Genomic DNA, 26,901 nt, shown 5'->3' on the forward strand with positions numbered 1-26,901 from the left:
TATGATAGAAATATCTAAAACATATTCATGTGATTCACCATGAAATTAACTGGGGAGATAATTAGGGCTTGCTAAAAAAATATGCACTCAATTAAGTGCTTTCTTGTGTTGCTCAGTGCCTATCCAGCACATCACCCTCCCGGCCTGTTGAGTTAGTGTAAACGAATCAAGCCCGGGAAGTGGCTTGTATGACTGCAGGCAGCCAGCCCGGCCTCATTCCCTCTCCGCTCAAGTCATTCCAAGCCAGAGAAGACCCCCTCCATGGCCCGGCAGATGGCCGACCATCTCTGTGCCAGCCGAGGCGCTGTGGCAGAGCTCACGGCGCTTTGTCACAGTCACGTTCTCCTGCTGCTCCTGTTGCGCCTAACCCCAAGGCACAGAATTTGTAGAGGCTTCACCACTTCCTCTCCCTGATGTTTGAGGCGGCCTGACACTTCCTTTACCACCAACGCCAGTCCACATAACACTGAGCAATGTGCACAGTGGGTAATGAGCAGAATTTGACAATCAGGCATGCCGCAGCTCCCCCCTGACTGTCTTTTTTATCGCAGGAAGCAATATCACGCTGCAGTCGCCATAGCATCATTATGTTCATTTGAAAGCATTTCCAGTGTGTCAGCGAGAATACCATGGGCGTTTGCTTCTCACCTCTTTCCACCATTTCTACCTAACTTGTTTGCTAGTTGTCATCAGTCTAGTGTGCCTGCTGTGTTCACTGAGCTCGCAAATGGATATGACATGTTTGGACTGCAAATTAAATCTTTCTCTTCGTACTGGCGGGCACGGACAGAGAAATTGGCAATGCTGAGCTCATCAGCAGCAATAGGCCTATACCCATATGACTCTTAGTGCTGAGCAATTTGGAGCTCTAGTGGAAGATCTCTTGCATATGAGCACTCCACATTTTTCATATCCTGTTCAGAGACATGTGCACGGCTTTCTCTGGAAATAAACGTGAATTATAAAATAGCTTGTATATAACTTTTATGCCATATTCTTTACCCAGATAGGTGTCACTTTACTCCGTAAGACAACACAGTGAGAGCTAGAAGGTCGTAGGAGAGCAATTAAAAGCTAAGGACACCAGGACAAGAGAAAGAAAATGATATATCGCTCATCACTTTATGGCCCTGGATCTTAATCTGCACACTCTGCCTCACCTTGTGCCCTTTATTTGATCCATTATCCAATACTTATTATTATTATTATGTTTGAGCCATCAAGTTTTGACACCAGATAACCTCTAATAATTAAATCAGTGCTTCAGCCACGTTAAGTAAGTGAAGGAATTTTCGAAGGTGTCATTCTGTCTCCTGCTGGATTTGCGAGGCGAAAGGTCTGGGGAATTAGTAGACATGGTTCCGGTGCGAGCTGAGGGGGGATCGATTCGGAATAACAAGAGACTCTGTGACATTATCGAGCCAAGGGATGGGAGGCCGTCACATATCTCCCCAGATCAATATGTATGCAGTCTACTGTCGTCTTAGCCCGAGAGACAAATGACGTAAGCGTTGGAAACAGAGAGACAATAAAAGGGAGAGGGTGAAAGAAAAATACAAGATAGAAAAGGGCAACAGAAATAGAAGATGAGAGAAGACAGAAAGACAGAGGATGAGAAGAGTAATGGTCGCTGCAAGTAGTCGTGCGTGTGACTTCTCAGAACAAGGTAATTCGAGAGGAGCATCCTAAAGGGAGAGGATGAGCGTTTGTGGTCGCCTGCAAGCTTCGCCAAAACCTTTACTCACTTCCCGGCTAAAATCAATACTTTGGGTTTAGAAATTGGAGGAGTATGTTCGCTGTCTTACCTCAATACATGATCCATGGATCCATGATTTAAATCACCTAAACAGTTGCTCTTATATGTCTGCCTCATTAGCATTCAAGGCTTATAATGTCATGCAAATAATCAACCTGTTGTAGTTGCAGTGGTGCGGGCAACACAGCCTGTTTAAGCTGGGACCTTTGCACCGTTATTCTGCTTTGCTGTTGTGTGTAAAAGGTGCAGAGACGGAGTTACTAAGGCAGCAGTGCAGGTGGTAACAGAGCCGACGTCCGGCAAGGCGGGACTAAACATGTACTACACAGCAACTGTTATGTTACACATCACGCCTCTTTTACTTCCGTAATGCTATCAAAGATCACACACACACACGGGCAGAATATTTGCGGCGTTGTTCAGTTGAGTGTATGAGAGAAAAAGCCTGCATAATGGTGAATCTTTCTTTTTACGGCAGAATTGCGTAATCTCTGTGTAAAAGGGTCTTGTGTTAACTGATAGCTTGACTGTGCACAATCTCCTACACAGTATAAAACCACTTACCTGTAGCACTCTACTGTGGCTTTTCAAGAGACATGATGTTGGTATATGTTCCATTTAAAGGCTTTGTTGTCCGTAGTGTACTGCGGTTGAATGGCTGACAGCAGACAGTAGGGTAATTGTACCCTATTCCCTTACCCTCCTCCTGTCTGGCTCCATTTTATCCATGTAACACTCCTTTTGTTCTTCTCTTTTCTTCTTCCTTCTCTCTCTCTCTCTCTCTCTCTCTCTCTCGCTGTCTCTCTCTCTTTCTGTCACTTGTCTTTCCTGTACTCTCTCACAGTCCGTTGATCCAGGCCAGCAGTTTACCTGGGAGAACTCCAACATGGAAGTCAACAAGCCAAAGAATCGCTATGCAAACGTCATTGCCTATGACCACTCCAGAGTGGTGCTCACCTCTGTTGATGGTAAGAGCTCATGTAACAACTCAACCCATCAGATAGCCATTGACATTCACAAATACCAATTTTTATATCCCCACAGCTGCTGCTTTACAACAGCACAACACATGCAGCGTTTTGCTTCAATATAGAGTGTTGATCATAACATGCAGATTGGAAAGCACATGTAAATGTAACCTTATTAGAGCAAATGTTTGATGTTTCAGTCAGAGACTTCCTTCTTGTCTTTGTTACAGCGGTTCCAGGCAGTGACTACATCAATGCCAACTACATCGACGGCTACAGGAAGCAGAATGCCTACATCGCCACGCAGGGGCCACTGCCAGAGACACTGAGCGACTTTTGGAGGATGGTGTGGGAGCAAAGGTCCAACACCATCGTCATGATGACCAGACTGGAGGAGAAGTCCCGGGTAAGGAGAGACGGTGTCATTTACCGTACTATAAAAACGTTCGATCACTGTCTTCATTCAATAACAGTTCATTCTTTATGACGTGTTCGTTTACTGCGCGCACACTCAAAAGATTTAATCACGCACGTTGCATGATTTATTAACAATAAACAACATACGACCTCAATCACTATAAATCATTTTATTGTGAATAATGTGTCGTAAATAATGACTGCCTCATAACATATAAGTGATAAAACAGGAAATAAAGAAGTACATTTTCCTTTTGTGAAATATCATTAAATGGCATTCACATGCAGCAGATTATGGTAGAATATTAAAAGGTATGAATGACCACTTCTTTTATGTGATACCAAACCTTTTACCTCAGCACAGTTACCGTCCCTTTATGAGCGGGGAAGGCTGCGATGCTTGGAGGGAAACCGATGACTACCTTGTAGAACTTAAGGCCATTGAAGTCAACTGTATTAGACAGCATCAAGAGTTTAAAAGTTGAAATGTGGCCAGAAAATGGATTTCCCTGACATATATACGTATATATATATATATATATATTTATGTAGCTCAACACCAGGGAAGTAACATTACACCCAACAAAGCCTGAAGGCATATAGACACCCGGTCTTCCTTTTAAAGCAGGATTTGTCAGCCTGATCAAAGTCACACGCACTTCAAAGGATATTTTGGTTTGTCTGTGGACAGTATCGCTTCGCGTTGCTTCTCTTCTCCTGAGTCTTCAGCGATGTCTCAAAACGTCTCTCCGTCTAAATCTGTTTGCGAAACAAAAGTGCTTTTTTTTTTTTTTTAACTATTTCTACATCCTGCTGTTTGTTTGCCACTTACTGTGAATATACCATGCATAGGATGACTATTCAATTCTGAACATAGATTTGATTGCTACATATTATATATTGCACTTTCTGACGTTAGAGTTAAGAGGCTTGTCACCCAGCAGCACTTTTGTTCTCCTACAGATACATTCAAGCTAAGAAAAGCACCAACAGAAAACAGAGCACATGGGTAATTTGAGATTCAAACCTGGGATGGGTTTATTTAATTACCGTCACCAAATCACGCTCGTGAATTCCTTGGAGGAAATAAATCAGTGTGGAGCCCTGCCAGTATGTGGTCCTTTATTAGTGTGTGCACTCACTGCACTAATGAAACAGAGTCCCCAGACTAAGAACGGGAAGTCACAGGGATTGTAAATGAAAGAGTTCATTTCCAAAATCCTAGACATTGATTTTTGTTTTGCAGTTTGTGTGGAACTGAAGCTCCGCTCATTATTCAGTGTCTATAGTGAGTCTGTAAAGAATAGAAGTGAAGATTTAAATTACTTAGCATCCTTCAAAACGTACCATCATCTGTTTTAATTTTTGAGCTATCGACGCAATCAATCATTTAGGCAAATTGTACGCACGCGATGTCTTTGTGGAGCAGAGCTCATTTATTTATGCCTTGGAGAATATCTGCAGGACGGATATTCTTGATAAGACGAGTTTTATTACACATTCAGTCGACCTCAGCGACGATATACACATCCTCGCAAATAACTTTCCATATATTAAGTGCGTCTGAGTGGCAATTTCGGAGCTCTGTGACAGATGAACATGCCCTCCGGCTTTGAACTCCCTCAGCCGCACATACACGGTCAGGCACGCCACAACGTAAGGAACTTAAAAAGAAAGGACTCTCAGCCCGTCCCCACCTCCTACACACATCTGAGAATCAATTGGCTTTCCAACTTTATGCAAACAGATGTAGAGAAGCAAACCCGCCTATTAGCAAACGCAGAAGAAATGTTTAGCCCACTTATATCAGGGTACCTCGAAAGCTTCAGTACAACATCATCAAATAGTTTCCAAAGAGGATGTTTAATTACACGTCGAGCATGTAGAGCTTTTATATTTGGCATTTATACTACTGAAAGAATTGTCCATATATATTAACTGTGTTAACTGCTCGAAACGTTTAATTACTCTGTGAACACTGGTTTATATGAATAACAATTACACACTCACAACCTTTCTTTATTTAAATTCCAATCATCATTATGTCTTTGATACTAACATCTGTCACAGTTTTTAAATTACTTTTATGATACAATATGAGTCATCTAACTGTGAATGAAATTGATTAAATAGTTTATGCATTAGTCCCAAAAATTCAAATTGTTTAATAAGTGCAACTGTCCTGAAACAAATCCTATCAGACTGCAAAGTGCGTCAGATAAACAATGTGTGCACGTGGAAAATGAACATTTAATAAGACAAAACATAACAAAAAGCTGATTACACACATAGCATGCTACATTGTCAGGGATTTCGATTATTTCTTATCTCTGTTACATCCTTTACGTCTATTCCTGTCTCACACACACGGAAATACACATATGGTGAGTGAGTTAATCTTCCTCCGCCCAGCCAGAGTGATGACTTATGCCAAACACAGCAGGAGCTCGACAAATATAATGATGAGATCCGGCAGCAGGCAAATCTTAGCTTCCTCTCGCACTATCATTACCAGTTAGTAAAACCCTAAAAGGTCACGACTTGAAATGAGACTGGAGATATTACTATTACTGTGTGTGTGTGTGTGTGTGTGTGTGTGTGTGTGTGTGTGTGTGTGTGTGTGTGTGTGTGTGTGTGTGTGTGTGTGTGTGTGTGTGTGTGTGTGTGTGTGTGTGTGTGTGTGTGGATAGAAGGCCTATGTCCTCTGCAAAAGGCCAGGCGACGACATGTGAGAAGCAAGGTTCGAAGCAGATGATAGTGAAAGCTGCGGTGTGTGTGTGTGTGTGTGTGTGTGTGTGTGTGTGTGTGTGTGTGTGTTTGCGAGGGAGAATATGCCACCCAACCTCAGACAGTACAGAGATATTCATTACTGTGGTGACTGCTAATCCATATGTTTGTACTGCAAGCGGTTCCCCATCACTCAATTGAGTTTCTCCTGCGAGGTCTCGTCTGCCTCTGAATAGCAGCCGTCACCAGGGGAGGTGAAATGTGAGGGGGTGAATTTTAGCGCATTTTGTTTGTCCATTTGTACCAGCTCGCTGAGACAGCCAAGGTGCTTCCAAATGTCAGCTTGGCACTGCAGTATCAATATGATTAGCTTAGCCGCGCCACATCTCTTCCTCTAATGTTATTCAAATCAATAGCAGCGAGTCCTTGTCGCTGCAATTCTGACAGTTTGCATTTGCTCAGTTTCTATATGTGGAAAAAAAAAGAGAGTTGAGCAGACGTGTAGAGATTCTGTCAACTGACAAACTTTACCCACACACTTTGAAAATGTTTAGTGTTTTTTCTTAGCTCATGCTATTATTCAGAGTGCCTGTGACTGATTGAAATGGCTTCAGCCTCCCATTTAAGACACATAGTAGGTGGATGGAAATTGTTAAGGGTTGTTTTTCCAAACAACATTTTAGTCTTGAAAGCATCCGCGGAGAATCGACTGAGCCCAGGAGCCAGAAGAAAGACCAATCAGCGGGCTATGCCGAGTGTTTAGATAATGATGCGACTCATCGCCTCTAGATACTTGCAGACCTTGTGAACAACTATTAAATTAGGTGTTAGAAAAAATCAAATGAAGCATGATTGTGAAACTGCACGGCCTATTTTTGACTCCCGAGTTCTTCAGAAGTAGTTTAGGACATATTTGCCCAACATTTTAGGAACAGGCGCCTTATTATTGCTGCTTTAAAGCAAGAGCCAGGGACAGCCAGTAGGGAGTGATGGAGGGTTCACGTGAATGTTTGAGTCAAGAAGAGGTCAACAAGTCCTTTTTTTTGTTCCAGTCTAATGCTAATTGATCCTTGCCAAAGAGTAAAGTAAAAATTGTAGCAAAGGGGTTTGTCATTTTCATAGAAACACAGAGCGAAGCAAAGCCACTCACTGCCAGTGTTTGGATGATCTCTCGCCTCATTCACAGTGAAGTTAGTTCTGTGCACATATGGAGCCAGGCGGCGAGACCTGTTGTCCTCCACGACAGCCGAGAACAGGCTTTTAGACACATCTCCCTTCACAATGCAGCGCACAATCATCGCGCCAAAAGCATACATGACAAAGAGCCGCGAACCACCCAGCAATTAGCTAATTGAAAATGATCACAGGCCGGTAAAAGACAAAGTGGGCTTTTGTCACACATCGATGCACATGCTCAATTCACTTGTGCTCACTTTTTAGCAGATACAGGAGCTGAGTCAGAGTCTTCAGTTTTTAATTAGACAGTGGACAAAGCCTTTGATCTGACCTCTCTAATGTTCCCTCCTTGTTAATCAGTGTGATCCTACAAGCCTCTCACGGCTCGTGCTGGATGTTAGCAGTTCACTCCTGACAGTGTGCCCTCTCTCTTGCTCTGCCAGGTGAAATGTGACCAGTACTGGCCGGTGCGAGGAACAGAGACCTATGGAATGATCCAGGTCACCATGCTGGACACTGTGGAGTTGGCCACTTACAGCGTCCGTACTTTCGCCCTCTACAAGGTACAGTACTGGCTTTTTAAAAATTAATTGTTTTAACCTAACCATATAGAGAGGCACGTTCGCAGCAGGTAATTGCAGTTCATCATTACTAGGGTCACATTTTAAAATGTAATTTCTTATTTTTCTGAAGGCAGATAAAGGCTATTACCAGTGGAATCATTGTGTCACTGCTGTAATTGGTTTTCAGTATTGAAGATTGCTCTCTTGTTCTCTAAAAGCCATCAAAATATTTCAGTTTCTCACTTTGATTCATTTACTTTAGTTCCATGATGGTGTGTCTGATGTGTCCTTTATTTCTCCTCTCACCATTCTTTTTCCATTTCTTACTTAATTCCTAATTAAATGCAAGTTTCCAGCTGGAGCTGCTTCTTCTACAATGCCAAGAAACTGCAACTAAAATCCTACACTTTATCTACACCTACACTTTGCAGGATGATCACAGCCATGACGAAGAACCCATTATGTACTTTTGCTTTAAATGGCTACATGTCTATAGAATTTCAGCTCCCTTTCAACAAAGCAGTGTGACTTTGACCTGTTCAATAGTAGTTTCTTCCACATGACAAGTTTATCTTTAAAGCAGCCAGTAACCATTTATTATGTCAGTGTCTCCCAGCACATAAATACTTCTTTCTATTTGACTGACTCCTCTGACTCCCCTACAGAATGGCTCCAGTGAGAAGAGAGAGCTGAGACAGTTCCAGTTCATGGCCTGGCCAGACCACGGGGTGCCAGAGTACCCCACCCCCATCCTGGCCTTCCTACGGAGAGTGAAGGCTTGCAATCCTCCAGACGCAGGACCAATGGTGGTCCACTGCAGGTGGGTGTATACTGGAGCAAGCGCAGTGTGTGTGTGCATACAGTAAATGTATGTATATCACATGCATGTGTTTTGCATGTCTTCTTTTCTTCATGGATGAAAATGATTGGTTAAGACAGGGTTGTGTTCTAATTAAAGGATCAGTGCCACTGCACCGTAAAGGACACAATCCTGTTGGACATCTTCTTTCTTCCCCGTGAACTTGGCTCAAAATCTCTTGTGTTGCGTATGTTCCAGGCAGCCGGAAAGGCTCCCAGGATGAGGCTACGATCTCATTGTGCACAATCTGCAGGAACAATTAGAGGGTGTAAATCTACTATGGAATATACATGATGTACATTACCATCTCCATACCTTTGTTGACCCCATTGAGATGAACATTCATCCACGTATTCAACCTCATATAATGTGAAGTTGCATTTTGATACACACACATAGTGCTCGCTTGAAGGTTAGAGACTTCTAATAAGAGATCTTATAAAACAGCTCTCTTGTATCTTCTATGATAAATATTCTTGGACGATATATTAACTCATTACTAGTTACGTGTCTATCGATGTTTCCCACTGACGTACGATAATGATGTGTTCGTGAAACATAAAGTTATTTACCCCTGCTCTCTCTCCATCAGTGCGGGTGTGGGCAGGACCGGCTGCTTCATCGTGATCGACGCCATGCTGGAACGCATGAAGCTCGAGAAGTCTGTGGACATCTACGGCCATGTGACATGCATGCGTGCCCAGAGGAACTACATGGTGCAGACCGAGGACCAGTACATCTTTATCCACGAAGCACTGCTGGAGGCCGCCACCTGCGGAAACACTGAGGTTCCGGCACGCAACCTGTACGCCCACATCCAGAAACTCACGCAGCCCCCACCCGGCGAGACGGTTACTGCCATGGAGTTGGAGTTCAAGGTGACTGATAAACACAGATGTTAAGGCTTCACTTGAGTACTTGTCTCTGAGTAAAAAGGTGCTTTTAATTGTAACCAGTGCTGTAATTGACTCCTGCAGGATGTAATGAAGCATTTCACTTAAGAAAAGACATTTCAGAACAGATTCTTCTGATTCATAGTGCACTGGATAGTTTGCAGGGGTGACATTGTGACAGAGTTTTCCTTAATAATGAACAGAAATGAGAAACATTCTCAATCCACTGTGATCTGGAAGCAGCAGGCTGCTCTCGCACTTTTACTGCTAAAGTCATGAAAAGGGCATCAGACTGCAGTTGCACATTCTGACCTTCTGTCCAGGGTGTCGCTGTTGTGCCGCTGTGATCACAACAAGTTTTAAGCCATATTTAAATCACCAAACAGGCCAATGCACAGGAATGTGTCTGGGTGACATTGGTGCTGAGCAGCTACAGTAGCTCTTTAGCATCATTAAATACCAACTCACATGTTTCAGGGACAAACGGACCAGAACAAACACACATAAACGCACAAACACATCAATACGCCTACACGTGGAGAATTACAAAATGACTGACAGTCGCACATACACACAGCTGCTGTTCAAGGTGACTCGCAGTCACACGCACACGCACACCTTCTGTCAATAGCCATCGACTGTGATGTTATTACACACTTTCCTCCCAGCACCGCTCTGCCATTAGCCTACTTATGACCATGATCCATTCTGTTTGAAGTGATAATAGCATCTACACTCCTGCCAACAACGGAGAATGAAAGAGTGAGAGAATGATTGCGGCGTATGTGGGGGCCACAGCCTCAATGCCCACACAGTCTGGCCACAACACACACACACACACACACACACAAATTCCACCATAACTGTTCATACACACTCCTGTGCTGTCCATCTGCGCTCCGTCCACGGCCAGCACTGAGCTTGTCACGCCCACAGTCTTCCAAACTACGGGGCTGTACGGGAGACAAGTCCACTGCAGTTATACCGACAAGCAGAGCTTCTTATTTCTCTTGACAGGAAACCTTACGTCTAAGTCTAACTAGAGACTTGGCAGGGAAGCGTTTCAGACTTCTTGTTTGTTTACTGCAGGTCACAGGTCACTCATTTTCTCTCCTTCCATCTCTCTCCCTGTCTGATTTCTTCCAACCTTTCATTAAACAGAGACTGGCCAACTCCAAAGCCCACACGTCACGCTTCATCAGCGCCAACTTGCCCTGCAACAAGTTCAAGAACCGCCTGGTCAACATCATGCCTTTTGAGTCCACCCGCGTCTGCCTGCAGCCCATCCGTGGCGTTGAGGGATCTGACTACATCAACGCCAGCTGCATCGACGGCTACAGGTCAGCAGAACTTGAACTTCAAGAGCTAAATATTAAATATGTCAATATGTATATTAGATTAGATCCTCCAATTTTGGGATAAGGGAGGAAGATGGCTGCCATAAAGGCCTGGCTGAGCATTCGGAGTAAAAACTATTTTCTGTTGATGTTAATGACTTTAAGGTAGACATTGTTTGATCGGGACTTCTTCCAACGACTTTACGTCTCCTGAAATAGAGCTCTAATTCCACACGGTTCCATCCTTAAATTAAATCTGAGAGTCTACACTTTCACTTTCACACTTATTGTTCTATTTCAGCTTCAATGTCCAGACTACAGAGCCAGCGCAGCACGAATTGCATCGCTTTCTTTCATACCTTCTGGACGGCACTAGATTAGTCTGCAGTTGTTGTTTTTTGGCATCACAGATTGTTACAGGTGTAGAAGGCACAGTAGGTATTCACAGTGGACGGGATGAAAATGTATGGCAGGGGACTGAAGATGAGGCCGCAGTGGGCAGTATCCAGTATCCAGTTGCAGGAATTACTCTGTCAATGTGGCTCTCGTCCGCTGAGCCACTAGTGCTTTCATATTGAAGCTACTGCATGTCCTTGTGTGCTCTGTGAGTCCAAATTGCTTCCTAGAGGGGGAAGATGAAAAGGCACAGAAAAAGACAGAGACAGAAAGAGGCTGACTCTTCTGTGGTTGAAGTATACTGCGAGGGGATGGATTTAGCGAGCCTGAAATGCCATTCAGTCAATATGGGGTTCTGCTTAGTACCGGGCCATGACAGAGACAACACCTCCCCCCCCCCCCTAACTCCCTCCTCTTCCTCCAGTCCTGCTGTTAATGAGATGGTGCTCCGCAGAGGCAGACCCTCTATTGTTGCTGTGTAAATAGCATAATTGCAGCAAGAGAGCAGTGTAATGAAGTGTGTTTTCAAAACCCCTCCCTCCTGTTTTTTCTCCTCCATTTTCTCTCTTTTCGGTTCCCTTGGCTTTTAATTTTAATTTATTTTTACCCATTTCTGTCTCTATCTTTCACTATTCTCCTCCTTAATCTGTCTCCTTCACACCTCTTTTAGCCCTCTCTCTCTCCTCCCACCCCTCTACTCTCACTCGCCATCTTAATTTTCTGTCCAAACATCATGGCAGACACAGACATATCCGGGTGGGGACCTGTTGTGTGCACCGGCGGCACTGTGTGATTAAGCCACTTTTAAAGCCGGGGCATAAATAAAAACTAAACAGGGGCCTCCAGTGTCCTTCACCCCGGCGTCTTCAAGAAAAGCCAATAATATGCTAAGCTAATGAGAAGCGAACCATTGATTCCAGCTATGAGCCTTGGATATGCTCCGATGCAGGCTGGAGTTTTAGCATTGTAATGAGGTTGAAATGAAACGCTATGTCCTCAAGCACTGCAGTCATGTGGGATGATGCAGAGAGTGCTTTGTGCTGTTTGGCAGCGCGCTCATCAGGACACTGTGTGCAAAGAAGTCAGTATTGTGTGATATGGTTAGAATTGTTTTTGTTTTGGCTAGGGGCTGTATTATGGGGAGGTTAGAGGGGTCCACCCTATCAATTTGAAATTTAGCATTCATCCCCTGGTTGGCTTTGCTTTTCTTTCGTAACCCTTCTTTCTCCTCTGCTCTAACATCCTCTCCTTTCCTTTCCTCTCCTCTTCTCTCCTCCCCTCTGCTCTAACATCCTCTCCTTTCCTTTCCTCTCCTCTTCTCTCCTCCCCTCTGCTCTAACATCCTCTCCTTTCCTTTCCTTTCCTTTCCTCACCTCCCCTCTTCTCTAACATCCTCTCCTTTCCTCTCCTCTCCTCTTCTCTCCTCCCCTCTGCTCTAACATCCTCTCCTTTTCTTTCCTTTCCTCTCCTCTCCTCTCCTCTCCTCTCCTCTCCTTTCCTCTCCTCACCTCACCTCTCCTCTCCTCCCCTCTGCTCTAACATCCTTTCCTTTCCTCCCCTCTTCTCTCCTCTCCTCTCCTTTCCTCCCCTCTCCTCTCCTCTCCTCTCCTCTCCTCTCATTTCCTCTCCTTTCCTCCCCTCTCCTCTCCTTTCCTTTCCTCTCCTCTCCTCTCCTTTCCTCCCCTCTCCTCTCCTCTCCTTTCCTCCCCTCTCCTCCCATCTCCTCTCCTCTCCTTTCCTCCCCTCTCCTCTCCTCTCCTCTCATTTCCTCTCCTTTCCTCCCCTCTCCTCTCCTTTCCTTTCCTCTCCTCTCCTTTCCTCCCCTCTCCTCTCCTCTCCTTTCCTCTCCTCTCCTCTGCTCTAACATCCTCTCCTCTCCTTTCCTCTCCTCTCCTCTCCTCTCCTCTCCTTTCCTCTGCTCTGCTCTAACATCCTCTCCTTTCCTTTCCTCTCCTCTCCTCTCCTCTCCTCTCCTCTCCTCTTCTTTCCTCTCCTCTCCTCTCCTCTCCTCTCCTCTCCTCTCCTCTCCTCTCCTCTCCTCTCCTCTCTGCACTCAGATGACCAGCTGGAGAGCAGTGCTCACTCTTTTCTTCTCCTCTCATTTTCCTCTCTACATCTTCTCCCTCTTCTTTGTTCATCTGCTCTCTTTACTTTGCATTTCTCTTTCCACCGTTTTCATCTTTTTAATTTGATTCCTCACGCTGTTGCCTTCCCCTCCTCGTACGCCATCTCCTCTCCCCTCAACCAATCTGTTGTTTCTTTATTTGTGCGAGCGAGGCCCTGAGCATATTCTAATCTCCCGGTTCCACATTAGTGTCCTGCCTGCAGCACCTTCATTAGTTGTTCAGCCGTAGCTCAGTGTGTGTGTGTGTGTGTGTAGTAGTGTGTCTGAATATACATGCAAAACTATTGCACGCGTATATGCGTACACCTGAATTCAAACTTACATGTGCTGCAAATATGTGAGAGTGTTCGTGCAGGGTGAAGCTTGTGCTCTGTGTTGATCCAGCTCCCTCTCTCTCTGTCGATCGGTGCGCTGCTGCCCCCTGCTGTTCGGCAGAGGAGGTGCTAAGCTGAACCAAAGTCACGTAGGACACCAGCACAGCCCTGGCTCAGTGGATGAGCTCATCTCTAGTTTTGTGAGCATATGAAGTGCTCTCTCTCTCTCTCTCTCATTCTGTGGTGCCTTACGGAGAGGAAGGAGGAAGATGTAGAGGATCTATACAGGCTTAAATAGCTCAATGATGATGCTAGTTGCCAAGGATTATTTGCTCTGTTCATTGAATGTGTAGGAATTTGTCGTGTTGGCATTAGAGTGGAAACATTTTTTGACAAACAGGACTTAACTCTTACATACAGCAGTCGGATGCTTTTAACCAGCATGGCCTGAAGAGGTTTTGATTCCCTCACCTACAAGTCATGCCACTGCAGGTGCCTTCTCTATAAATGTGCTTTCACACAACACAAGTGGAGTAACACAGAAAGCTCTTCCCAGCCTTTGAATTTCATTAGAATACATTTGTGTCTGAATGTGTTTGAGCACTTTATAAGACACCAGTTTTGTTGCATGTCTTGTATCTTGTCTGTTATTACACAGCCTTTACAACAACAGCGCTCCTTTATTATTAAATACATTTCTGTGTTTGGCTCTGTGATGTGCTTTATAGTACCGCTTGTATACAGTTCATAACTGTATGTGTTATGTTTAATCTCTGCCTCCTCTGTGTCGTTGTGTCTTTAGACAGCAGAAGGCCTACCTGGCCACACAGGGCCCCCTGGCAGAGACCACCGAGGACTTTTGGAGGATGCTGTGGGAGCACAACTCCACCATCGTCGTCATGCTCACCAAGCTACGAGAGATGGGACGGGTAATAAACCCATACTGTTTAGAAATGCATGCAGCACCTGGCAGGACATTTGGGAATGATACTAATGTGTATACGCTCGGTGGATTCAGCTAAGCTACCACGTCACACTGCTCAAATATTAATTCATTCCGACCCTGAAGAGAAGCTTTGGTTGAAAGTTAACTTCACCACCATGACTAGAATACATCTGGGGGGAAACTAACGTGCTAATGTGTCAGATCTGTCAGTAGTTGGTACATGTTTCCCTTACTTCTAATTTTGTAATTACAACCGTACTACTCAAGAACCAAAGTAGCAACAACAGTGACCTTGAAGAAAATGATTTTCCACAACGTGAATCTTGAATAAAGTAGTAAATATGTTCGAGTTGGATGAGAAAATCAAAGAACATATTTATCTTTCTGTTAAATCTAACGCTACAGCCAGGAGAAGCTCTGTCCACCTGGTTCCAGTCTGTAAGCTAAGCTAAGCTAACCAGCTGCTGACACTTTAGGGACAGATATGAGCGTGGTATCAATCGTCTCATCTAACTGTCGGCAAACACGAGTAAGCTTATCTCCCAAAACTTCAAACTAATCCTTTAAGTGAAAGAATCAGTGCCCTCATCTCGGTGCCCGTTTGATTAGATCCATAATATCTTTGACGGAGTTGTTTTTTGTGATAATACGAGTTATTCACACAGCACTCGACTGCGTTTCATATTTTTATCCCCCTCTCATCCGTAATCACAGTTTGGGAACAATAGCCCTCGTGCACATCATCATCGCTGTAGTTACGAACACAAACAAATGATGCAGACAATATTTTAAAACCACGGATGAATCTCTGCTCACGCCGTGCTAGTGATATCCTGCACTTGTACACCATGCAGTCATTATGTCTTCAAATATAAGTGCCTAAAATGTTTGCCTTCCTTTTCCTGTGTAGGAGAAGTGCCATCAGTACTGGCCCGCAGAGCGTTCAGCCAGGTACCAGTACTTTGTGGTGGATCCGATGGCTGAGTACAACATGCCCCAGTACATCCTCCGAGAGTTCAAAGTCACAGATGCCAGGGTACGTTAGGTTCACTCTGTATGTGAATATCTGCGGTTGTACCCGTGTGTGTGTGTGTGAGTGTGTGTGTGTGTGTGTGTGTGTGTGTGTTCTCGTGTGTGTCTATGTGTGTAAGGCTTGGTGGTGGTGAGGGTGCGGGAGGGCGATTGATTGGCATTTTACACAAATACAACCATCCAACTCAAATACATCTTAATTTTAGGTTAGCACAAACGCTGAGAGGCGCGCTAAGTGTTAGGAATCATACCGACTGTGATTTCAAGGTAGAGACGATCAGAAAGCGCCGCGTGTTATTTCTCCTGACAGGCTAACATCAAGTGAATGCACCATCAAACATGTTTACCCGGATTTAGTAACAGTATGCTTGCTTTATGGATTGTGTGCGTGTGTGTGCGTGTGTGTGTGTGTGTGTGTGTGTGTGTGTGTGTGTTCCGAGATCACTATGAAAATACATGAAAAGAATAGCCTTCAATCCCTGAGGGCCAGCACTGCAACTCCCTGTGATGCAGTGGTTTCAATGTGCTATAAATATACTTTACTGTCATCAGAAGGCCCACAGCACGGCACTCTAATCCCACATCTACTCCTTCTTCCACACGTGTGTGTGTATATATATATATATATATATATATATATATATATATATATATACACACACACACGCAGTATGTGCTTTGAAAGAGATTCAGAAATACATTCCTAAATTACACGAGCAACATCTCACTCTCACACGCTGACATCACAGTGCTGTCAAATGTGGGACTCCATGTTGCAGTGGAGTGTCTGTCAGTCCGGGTCCTCGAGTGCCACAGCCCTGCTGGTTCTCTCCCCTGCCAGGTCGGCAGCTTTATTCATATTGCATTCCAGATGTAAATGAGAAGATGTGACGGCTGAACACCAGCAGGGTTACGGTCGTTGTGGACATCGACTGAGAAGCTGTGCCGTGGTGTTGAGTGCATATTAGAGCGAAGGCTGCATGTCCAACTGAAGCACAGGGTTATTTGCTCAGCGATAACTAAGCACATCAAAGAAAGCTCAGCTGAATTATGCAAACAATATATATACAACCCACATGTCAGTTGTTTTGTGCCTCTCACATGCATTCTGCTGCCCCTCAGGACGGCCAGTCCAGAACAATCCGCCAATTCCAGTTCACTGACTGGCCCGAACAAGGAGTGCCCAAAACTGGAGAAGGCTTCATTGATTTCATTGGACAAGTGCACAAAACCAAGGAACAGTTTGGACAGGATGGACCAATCACTGTACACTGCAGGTAAGGAGGGAGAGCGGCACAGAGCAACCATATATCATTCAGGACAAATGTGCAGGCATTAAGGACGGCTGCTACTTCAGAGCTGTGCACATGCTGCAGCAGCAGAGTTCTTCTAGTTCTCTTTTCAGTTTCATAGAACTGTGTTCAACATGCACAAGTACAAGACAATGAATGCCTGAGGTCTATATTATCTATAAATGTCTAGGTTATAATGTTAGTTTGTGGTTATAATGAGGTGTTTGTAGTATTTAGTCGTGGTTGGCAAATGCTGTTTGACCCTGGAATGCTATAAAATCAGATATACTGCACACATATTACAGTATAATGGCAAAAGTAACATATATAGGTGTTAGAATTCATGTCACCTGCTAACAGCTTACATAGACTCTCCTCCCAGTACAGTTCTTTATAAAACCACATTCCAGTTGGAACTCAGTTACCAATGAATGAGCTTTAATTGTGTGTGTGTGTGTGTGTGTGTGTGTGTGCGTGTGCTCTGCAGTGCCGGTGTGGGCAGGACCGGAGTCTTCATCACGCTCAGCATCGTGCTGGAGAGGATGAGGTACGAAGGAGTGGTCGACCTCTTCCAGACGGTGAAGACACTTCGCACCCAGCGACCTGCCATGGTGCAGACCGAGGTTAGAACAAAGATTGTTCATACTTCATATCCCACAGTGACAGGCTGGTATTTCCAAAGTCAATATTGAATATGTTAACGGTGTAAACCTGATGTTATCTAGTATGTGTCCTTTCTTGACTTACTGACAAATGTTTCTTTAATGGAGCTTTTAGAAGTGCTTCAGAAATCCTTTAGCAAACTCATCTGGAGCTCGCAGTGTCAAGTCTTCCTCAAATTAAAAATGCATTCTGTAATAAACAGGCAAAGCATATTAAAAAGCATATTAAGGAGGAATTGTAGGATTATTTTTGGGCTGTATTGCCAGGTGAGCCACCAGGGCGCCTGCCTTCATAAATATGTATACATAAAAAGAAAACTGTAATTTCATTAGTGCCTCAAGAGTCACTTTATTACTTTTAATGTCATAAACTTATAATTACATAATGGTGGTTCAGCTCACCACACATTATTGCATTATGTATTTTACATAACAAAATGACATTAGCAAAATGCTGAATTCAACAGAAGCATCTGTGGCAAAATGCTCAGTTCCTATAAGTAACAGCGGTCCGATTGAATAAGTGTCTTCACCGCTGAGAGCAAACAACATGAGCAGCTTTCTGTCACCTGCAACGCTTCAAGCCACAATGAGAACGTGTCTACGGGCTAACTCACCCAAATGTGGCCATAAACTAGTCACGTCGACTTTATTCATACAGCCCAACACCACAGATCACAGATGTGCCTCAATGGGCTCCATGACCACCAACTTATTTTAGACAAATGAGAAAGAACTACCCCCCAAATAAACCTTTAACAAGGAAAAGCACCAGAAAGAGCACCAGAGGATCAGACAGACGTGCAGTGCCGTGTGTACAGAGCAGACCGGAATACTATAATTACAGCTTTTATATGTGATGTTCCAGACATGCGTGCAGACTTTTTTACTGACACTTCTTCTTCTTCTCCTTCTTCTTCTTCTTCTTCTTCTTCTTCTTCTTCTTCTTCTCCTTCTCCTTCTTCTCCTTCTTCTCCTTCTTCTTCTTCTCCTTCTTCTTCTTCTTCTTCTCCTTCTTCTTCTTCTTCTCCTTCTTCTTCTTCTTCTTCTTCTTCTTCTTCTCCTTCTTCCTCTTCCTCTTCTCCCCCTCCTCCCCCTCCTCCCCTCCAGGACCAGTACCAGTTGTGCTACAGGGCAGCATTGGAGTACCTGGGGAGCTTTGACCACTATGCAACATAACCACTCCCACTGAGCAGCCTCCCTGGTCAAACCTCTCAGGAGTGTGCCAAGTGTCCCATCTCTGCCACCATCCACTCACTTGACCCCCCTCCCCCTCCCCCTCCCCTAAAGCCCCCCGCCCCTCGCAGCTACCGGAGGGGAGGAGAAAGGGAAGCGCTTGCAGACCCGGCGACGGGTTCAACCAATCACAGAGATCCACGCCGACCTAACCAACCACATGAGATTTTTGCTTTAAAAATAATAACAGAAACATTACAATGACTATGACAAATATGACAACTCTTGTACAGATGCGACAGCGCAGACCGGCAGCTCGCCTCTCTGCTCTGTCGAAGCCAAACCTCCCTGATTGTCAAAGGCTACTGGTAGCACTAAGAGAGCGCTCTCTCTGTTTCTTTTTCGTTAATTTTATTGTCAATATTATGATTCATTATGTCAAATGTTCTTGTTTAGTATATTTGTTGTTTTTAATAATCATTTTAACATCAGACATTATTTCTGTCTTAAACTGCCCAGCCTGGGGCGTGCATTATTTTCATAATCGGTACTTTTTTTATTTTTTATTTTAGGGTACTTTAGCACAAGGGACATGTATTTTTAACACGTTCCTAGATACTAATACAGGAGGACCACCGTTCTCTGAGCTGCTGTCGGATTTATTTTGTCACATGACATTATTGTTTCATTCATTACGTGTGTCATAAACATTGTGTTAGGTCTTACTCAGTTCAATAACTCAAAAATAAATTGCCTTGTCACTTGCCATTTTGGATATAAAAAAAAAAAATCAACTTTGAGAAAATTGATTTCAGAGCACAACACTTGCTAAACTTTGGCCTGTAAACATGGTAGCTACTTATAAAACAAGAAATAAATTAGCTAACAGGAGACAGAATCAGAGGTGTACAGAAATGGAAAGCACATAATTTCTACGTGTTTCTTTGTTTGTTTTGTTTTTCATCAGAAGCCTATGGCATTGAGGCCTTCATGCTCCACAGCGGAGAACTTACCTTTGAGGAAGACAGACTTTTGTACCCAAAGGGTAGTTGACAGAAAAATAAACTCCCTGATCTCTGAATAAAATTGCTCTTCAAGTCCCTCCCATCTCCTCGCTGCCCATTAGCCCGGTCAGTTTGCTGGAGTTGAGCCACGCAGACCGAAAGGAGTGGAAGTGGTTCATATGGGCTGCGGAGTAGAGCCATCAACGCCTGTACAGAATCAACCATTCCTACCAGAGGGACAGAGACTCGGCCCTTTGGACTGAAACCTGATATTATTTTATACAGAAATAGAACTATAAATATATATATAATTATGATTGATTATATATATGTACAATTACACATAGATATATAAACAGCTTCAAAGGTATATTGTTAAAATGGATAAATTCTGCTGATCTACCGACCCTAGAGACACTGCAGAGAGCCTGCTGTCCTAGAGTGTGTATTAATGGAAACACCGTTGTATCTACTGTACTACCATAGTAACTTTGACAGCTGGTTGTCCGTCTGAATGAGTAATAACAGCACAACCCCCCCCCCCCCCCCCCCCCCCACCCCACCCATCAAAATGGACGACTCCTCACCCAATCGCACCACTCAAGCACACATCTTCTCCCACACAAGCCGCAGGAGGGGAGCGTCCGAGAGGCCTAAACGTTGTGGTGGCGGTGGTGGAGGCGGCCGTGGGAAGGGAAGGGGGGGGGACTTGAAAAACGCTGGCGAAAAACTAAAATGTTCATTTTTACCTTGTGAATGCTTAGTGCTGTAGGGGTTCGATCTGTTGTACACACAGTCTGTTTTCTATTTGTTGATAAAGAACTGGAATTTAAAAAGAAACTGTTGAAGAAAAAGAAAAAACATTGATGTTAATAAAGTTAAATAATTGGGTTTTTGTACAAATCTTGGCTTGTGACGCCTCGTTTCTTGATCCTGTTGTTTATAAAATGTGAAATTCACATTGTACAAGTTTGCTCTTTTGTCTTTCACCCTTTGGGACACGAGGAAGCTCTGCTTTATCTCCCGCTTCCAGGAATGTTCCCCGTTAGTCTGCCCACAAATGTTCCTCGTGTGTCACAACTGTGTCGTCCGTTTCAACGCCTTTCTTGTTCCAACGATGCAACTTAATGTTCAGATACTTCAAAGTGTGTGTGTGTGTGTGTGTGTGTGTGTGTTTGCAGAGGACCTTTTTTAAAAGGCACCCAAAAACCAATTAGCTAGCTTTTCCCAGAGCGTCGCAGCACATCTCTCAGTCGTCCCCAGCAGATGGAGTTTGTTGTCATGGCGATGGGTTCGTTGTCATCATTCATTCTGTCAGATGAGAAATGTTTTCGTATTTTTGATCTTCTGCCTGGTTTTGAAGTGGGCGGGGCTCTAATGGAGAACGATGATGTCACATATTCCCATGGTCCAATCAGAATTCAACAGTTAAAAGAATCAAAATCTTTTGACTTTTGTCTGCTTGTTATGTTGCCATGGAGACACACACACACACACACAACACACACAGTCCTGATGTACCTGTATTTACTACGCGGTGCGCACTACATGTCCAGATTCTCAGTGTGAAATGTATCCACAGTATACACGGTGTTCCCTCACGTAATATCCGCTGCTAACAATACCCACAATGCAATGCAGCTCGTTTTTGTGAATGCAATAATTACAATCGTGCAAAAACAAAATGAGGAGGATGAGAATTAAGAAGTGTCTGAACTCAATTGATAGGCTAGTGGTTAAGTGTTTAAGGAGACTTAATCAGCTTAAATCTTGTGTTTCACTCCACCAGAAACTGCTCGTTCTACACGTGTGTACGTCTATATCCACGTGTGGTCAAACGCAAGACTTCCTCATCTCAGTGACTCGTCTTCCTCTCAGCAGCAGCCTGTGAAATACCTGCCTGTCGTTGTCACATAACACAAGCAGGAAAGAAAACGTGGGATTACATGATCCGTGTTAAAGCTGTGGGTTTGTATATGTATCCTGTGTAATGACAGTAACACGTGGAAGGGATGTTAATTAAAACACCAACACAAAGTCACCAGATGGATTTGTTGTTGCTGAAGAGGATGAATTATTTGGAGACAAACAGGATATAAAGCTGGATTTAAAGGACAATTACTGTTTAGTTGCTTCATACTTTAGTGCTGCTGTAGATTGTATATCTGGGAATCTGGCAATATCATAATTTCTTTTTGATTTAATTGTGCACTTAGCCATGAACAGCGTTGCAGAAATCTACGCCTTTAATGATGTTGATGCTCTTTTGTGCTGTGATAATAATCCTGATGCATCGCTGTTCTCTCTGCTGTGCAGCGTGGCCCTTCCTTTGAGCAGTAACATTATTCTTATTTTTATGATAGCTAATGGTTTGGTAACAAGTTTTCCTTTTCTTTTGTTTGCATGTATTGAGCTTTTGTTTTGAGTGCACGTTGTTGTTATTAGTGGTAAATGTGGAATGTGGAACTTTGCTTGTAGCATTTTACAAACTTTTGTTTTGGATCCCACAGAAGCAACTGGTTGTATGAACTGTGTCCAGGTGCATTTGCATCCTTATTCAGTAGCATTAACTGTATCTGCTGCTTTTCCTTAATACCCGTCTTTACGTTACTAAGAAACGGCACAGCTCCGTGACCTGTTATCACTATCCTTTGGAGATACAATGAGTAATCCGATTGGGTAAGGAAATTAGAAAACATATGGGTGACTAATCTACATTGCTGTATATCATGATGCTGATTCGTGTTTTCTTGTAGAGATGATGCACAATCTGCCCAGAATGAAGAAGAGCGTGAAGGTGAGTTGCTCTGCTTGAAGATTAAGGACCAGTTGGAGGATTTGTTCACCGACAGCCACCTGGCAGAGGACGGCTTCCTGCTGAAACATGTGCAGAAGAACAAGCAGGGCTACGTCAGTCTCAAGCTGCTCACTTGTTTGAGAAAGGTAAAATATATTTTCTGTGGCGTTGACATCCCACCAGTTTGAATAAAAACAGTCAAGGTAAAATGCAAACCAAGCTGAGGTTGCCGTTGTTTGTCACAGATAAAGGTGCTGACCACAAACTGGTACATGACTCTAGCGGGAGCCGAGTACTCGGAGCTTCTGGATGTGAACTGTGAAGGCACCAAAGTGAGGCGGATAGAGCCGCTTCCCAAATGGCTGCTGTGTTCCCCGACCAGCAAGCTCCTCCTCGTCTGGAACATTTCTGAGGAGAGTTCAACAGGAGAAGACGCAGCGGCCCGAGGCCTCGAGCGCCCTTCCCTCTCAGAGAGGATCCTCCAGAAGTTCAGCGCTCATGGCAGGAGCTCTTCCTTGTGGATCCTGCGTCCTGGCAAAGAGCTTCCCAAGGAGCTGCAGTGCTACGCCAAGCGGCACAAAGAGCTCGGCGAACATTTGTGCGTAGTGGTGAAGTTTGATCACTTGGAGGAAGTTCGTAAGGCCTACAACGCCCTGAAAGCAGAAGAGAAGTCTGACGGGGAAAGCATGCGTGTGATCCCTTTGGGATTCCAGCCACTGCACCACATCACCAAGGACAAACCATTAGAGAAAAACAACAAGATCCAACCTGAGGACACACCTTTCCAAGAAGCCTCAGATGATTCAGTCCAGGAGGAACACTCTGTGCTTGTTAAAGTTCCTGACGAGAGTCCAGACTCCCCGGATAACTCCACGCGAAGAACCTTTGAGCAGAGCTCCACCAACTGGAACAGCCAGTCCTTCTCCGGGTTGAATCAGAGGTACAGTAAGAGGAACTGGTGCTCTGGAGACTGTGATAAAGAGGATTCTCAGAGCCCCTGGGTGCTGAGGCGCAAATTTGCAGCCAGTGCATTAAACCCCAAAGTGTCTCAGCAGGTGAACGCGCACCGCTTGATGCAAAGAGTGATGCGCCAGCCCTTCGGCCCTGACGGCACCGTGGGCTTTCAGAGCAGAAGGGAGAGCTCAAATTCTCCCTAGGAAGTAGGAAGACCACCTGTGCCGAGTAACTGTGGCAGATTTAACATTTTATAAGATGATATGAAGATATTTTTTGCATTAAACAAGAAAAAGCTAATGATGTTTGTGTGCTCTATTAGTGCGAGATGGTTTATTCTGTGTCACGTGTAGTTGCCGTCCACTGACAGATGGGGGCAGCATTTAGCTGTTTTATTTTAAACACTCACTTTGTCCTTGTCACACGGTAGTTGCGTAGGAAGTAAACACACTGCAAAGCATGTAAATAGACGACAACACGTATTAGCTGGAGGTACAAATTGTTACACAAACCGAGGTGTTTAAGTGCTGAAGTAAAAGTGTCTCAGAATCCACACAGACGCTTTTGTCTTCTCGAAACACCAGTGGCGTCTCCGCTCCTGCGGCCTCGGCTCATCTGGTCACAACTGAAAATTGCAATGTATATTTGTTCTGGGTCAAGCATGGAGTTACCTTGTTACCACTTTCTCTGAGAAAGAGGTGTTGTCTTTCATCATGAAACGCTCAGAAAATAGCCCTCATTGTCCCACTGCATCTTTTCTCACAAATGCTTGTTTACATTATGGTTCTCTAAAAAGTAGTTTTCCATTCTCTGAGATGACATTTGGCTGACGGCTCCTTGTCCAATCATCAAACCACATCTTGCGCAAGAACCAGCGTGGTAGCAACACTTGTGCCTTATTTCCAGCCTTTCTAATGACACCTCGACTGGAATGGTGTGTTTATAGTGTTACTGATTGAGGGCTTCCTTAAAATCTTGCCCAAACCTAAACAAAATGTGTTCCTTCACTCATCAACGCCCAGTGGAAAAGATTCAATCCGATGCGTATGGGATTCTATCATATTCAAATTGGAAACATACTCTGCTGTTTTTTTTTTCCTTTTGTATACGCTCGACTGTCAGACTGTCTTCATGACTAATGTGATGTTAGCTGTTGAGTGAGACTTTGCATTGTACACGGATCAAGTGTTTCACTCGTATTGTCTCTGACTCAGTTTAGCAATTAACAGCTGTTGGACTTTTATTGTAGCGTAGGCCGATCTAAGAAAACTTTACACATCTGTGAACAATATGTATAGAGTAGAAACGTTCCTGCCCGATGTCAGGAAATGTTTCTGTGCTGATAGTTCCTGTTCAAGGCTAGAAAAGCACGATATCTCCTGCTAACTGGAAGTCATTATGCATTTGCGTAGGCTCTTTCACACAATAATTGAGAGGTATGTCAAGCAAGTTACTTGTAATAATTCATGTTTTCTTAGTTTTATCGGGAGAGGATTTGGATGATTCTGCACCTGTTGACTGAAGATACTCTCTGTGTGAAGAAGAGCTCCAATATTGTCTTGATTTGTGGCACAGGTACCCCCCAGGTCAGTGCAGAGTTTCTTTTGGCTTCATCTTCATCTTCACTTGAGGTCACTGAGATAACAACCTTAGAATATCCATCAATACACATACTTTTGGTATTAAAAGCTCTTGGGTAAAGATTCCTTTGGTTTCCCCCCCCCCCCCCCCCCCCTCCTTTTTTTTTCCTCGGTCTACATTGAAGGAATTTAAATTCTGAGAAAGTTACTCACTCGTGGATCTTTGCAAAGCGTGATTTGTGTATAATTTGGCCCGAGGATATCACAATGACTCATGGCGTCAGAATGGGAAGTTTGTTAGCAAATAATGTGTTTCCTGTTGTGACGCTGACTTCTTTACTCCGGCAGAGATAGCTGCTTTATTTCAACATCTTCGGCCGCCGACACACAATTCTGAAACCATCAATTCTGGTTAGAGCAACAATGTACCTGTGGATTTACTGCCCTCGTCTCTCCCTCCCTCGTGCACCCTTGTCTCCAAACTGGTTGGCCTTTGTTTATATTCGACTGACCCCACACACCTGACACATTTCCCCCCTGGATGGGGTATTTATTTAGATTGCAGTCTGGTGAGCCTGATACCTTCCAAAAGCACAACCATCTGCTCCTCATTTGCCGCTCGAGGCTCAAGGGCTAAAACACGGGTCTGTATTGGAGGGGACGTAAACCTGCGATTCTCAACAACAACATCCCTCGTTTTATCTCAAGCCAACTGTAGATTGAATCATCGTGAAATACCTCTGCTGTGATAAATCCATTTAACCGGGGTTAATGTTGTCTTAGCACCATTTAATCCAATTGTGAACTTTCTTAATTCCCCCTAAAAGATTGGAAAACACTTGCTTCTGCAGACCCTTCTGATCTCGATTGAGGCTATTACCAATCTCTCACTTAAGATGGCAGACTCTCTTGCGGCAGAAGGTAAATGTAAGCCCTCGCTCAGGCCAAAGCATCCTTTAGTGCTCCTGGAGCTAGAGCCAGGGAGATTATCATGTCAGGAGTAATCCGACTCGGCCCACAAGCAAAACTATGGAGGAGGAGGAGCAACAGTTGAGGGGGGGAGGCAGGAGGCAGAGGCATCAGAGAAGCTCTCTGCTCCACTTACGGTAACCACGCTCTCCCTCCTCACCCTAACCCATCTTCTCAACACGCAGAGTTCCCCTCCCTAGAGCTGAAGAGAAGACCTGCTGCTGGAAAAGGGGTAAGGAGATGTGCATTATCTTTCCAACGGCGCTGTTGTGTGGAGATAAAAGGACCCAAAGTGGAAGGAGTTTCACAACGGAGAGAATCAAAGTCAAGGCATCTGTAAGATCTGTTTATTACCAGTCACTGTTTTTGCTCTGTTATGTTTCAGCTTCGTGCAAAAAGGAGGACCAGAAGTTCCGTATGGAGAAGCATGATGACAGAAGTTTTGAGAAGTGAACCAGATGCCAAGTCAGGGACTTCTCTAAACACCCAACTCTCCTCTGTTTGAATGGATCACCTCGAGTGCCATGAGGCGCATGCTTACATTCAGAGGAATGTCGATCTTGATCTTTGCAACCTGACAGATATCTAAGGAAATGCAAATATGATAAAAGAATAATACAATCTGGACCTGAATCAAGTCAGGACACCTCCCCTACTTGCAGGCACATGGAGTTGTGATGATTTTCTGGGGAACAAGCAGGAGTCCTGCCCTCGCTCCTCGCCTGTGATGATGATGGACTTACCCAGCCAGCACTTGCCTGTGGAGGTCAGCTGAAGACGACACCACGCAGCTAAATCTGGATTAGCCGGCCGAACGGTAAGGACACCGCATCTTCTTTTGTTAGTTTAAGCCGGCAGCTTATGGGGAAGGCGTTAGGTGCCGCTGACAGGGATGCCTCACCAAGCGCTTGAGTGGCAGAAAACACACGTTGGATTATCTGTATCAACAAGCGGGCCT

At 44.3% G+C, this 26,901-nt stretch overlaps 2 protein-coding genes across 9 annotated transcripts in view; both read left to right on the top strand.

Annotated features, from left to right (window-relative positions):
* Positions 1–20,546, top strand: part of ptprfb (protein tyrosine phosphatase receptor type Fb) — a 153,710-nt gene extending 133,164 nt beyond the window's left edge. For all 8 annotated transcript variants that reach the window (XM_029452965.1, XM_029452966.1, XM_029452970.1 and 5 more), the window contains 11 exons: positions 2,601–2,724; positions 2,955–3,130; positions 7,488–7,607; positions 8,273–8,427; positions 9,059–9,344; positions 10,521–10,699; positions 14,334–14,460; positions 15,388–15,513; positions 16,632–16,786; positions 17,289–17,424; positions 18,574–20,546. In XM_029452965.1, the coding sequence (XP_029308825.1) occupies positions 2,601–2,724; positions 2,955–3,130; positions 7,488–7,607; positions 8,273–8,427; positions 9,059–9,344; positions 10,521–10,699; positions 14,334–14,460; positions 15,388–15,513; positions 16,632–16,786; positions 17,289–17,424; positions 18,574–18,642 (1,653 nt within the window). In that variant the 3' untranslated portion in view covers positions 18,643–20,546. The remainder of the gene's footprint in view (positions 1–2,600; positions 2,725–2,954; positions 3,131–7,487; positions 7,608–8,272; positions 8,428–9,058; positions 9,345–10,520; positions 10,700–14,333; positions 14,461–15,387; positions 15,514–16,631; positions 16,787–17,288; positions 17,425–18,573) is intronic.
* A 1,640-nt stretch (positions 20,547–22,186) lies between these two features.
* On the top strand, positions 22,187–23,597 carry LOC115022317 (la-related protein 6-like). The gene is made up of 3 exons (XM_029453284.1): positions 22,187–22,322; positions 22,400–22,586; positions 22,686–23,597. Exons 1-3 carry the CDS (start codon positions 22,306–22,308, stop codon positions 23,595–23,597), a joined length of 1,116 nt encoding a protein of 371 aa, XP_029309144.1. The 5' UTR covers positions 22,187–22,305.
* Positions 23,598–26,901: the final 3,304 nt, after the last annotated feature.

Source organism: Cottoperca gobio, chromosome 17 (assembly GCF_900634415.1).
Source record: "Cottoperca gobio chromosome 17, fCotGob3.1, whole genome shotgun sequence".
In the NCBI taxonomy this organism is placed as follows: Eukaryota; Metazoa; Chordata; class Actinopteri; order Perciformes; family Bovichtidae; genus Cottoperca; species Cottoperca gobio.

Excerpts from the sequence above, each read along its gene's own strand:
- LOC115022317 (XM_029453284.1), top strand. Across the intron at positions 22,587-22,685 it reads TGCTCACTTGTTTGAGAAAG|ATAAAGGTGCTGACCACAAA; the intron begins GTAAAATATATT and ends TGTTTGTCACAG.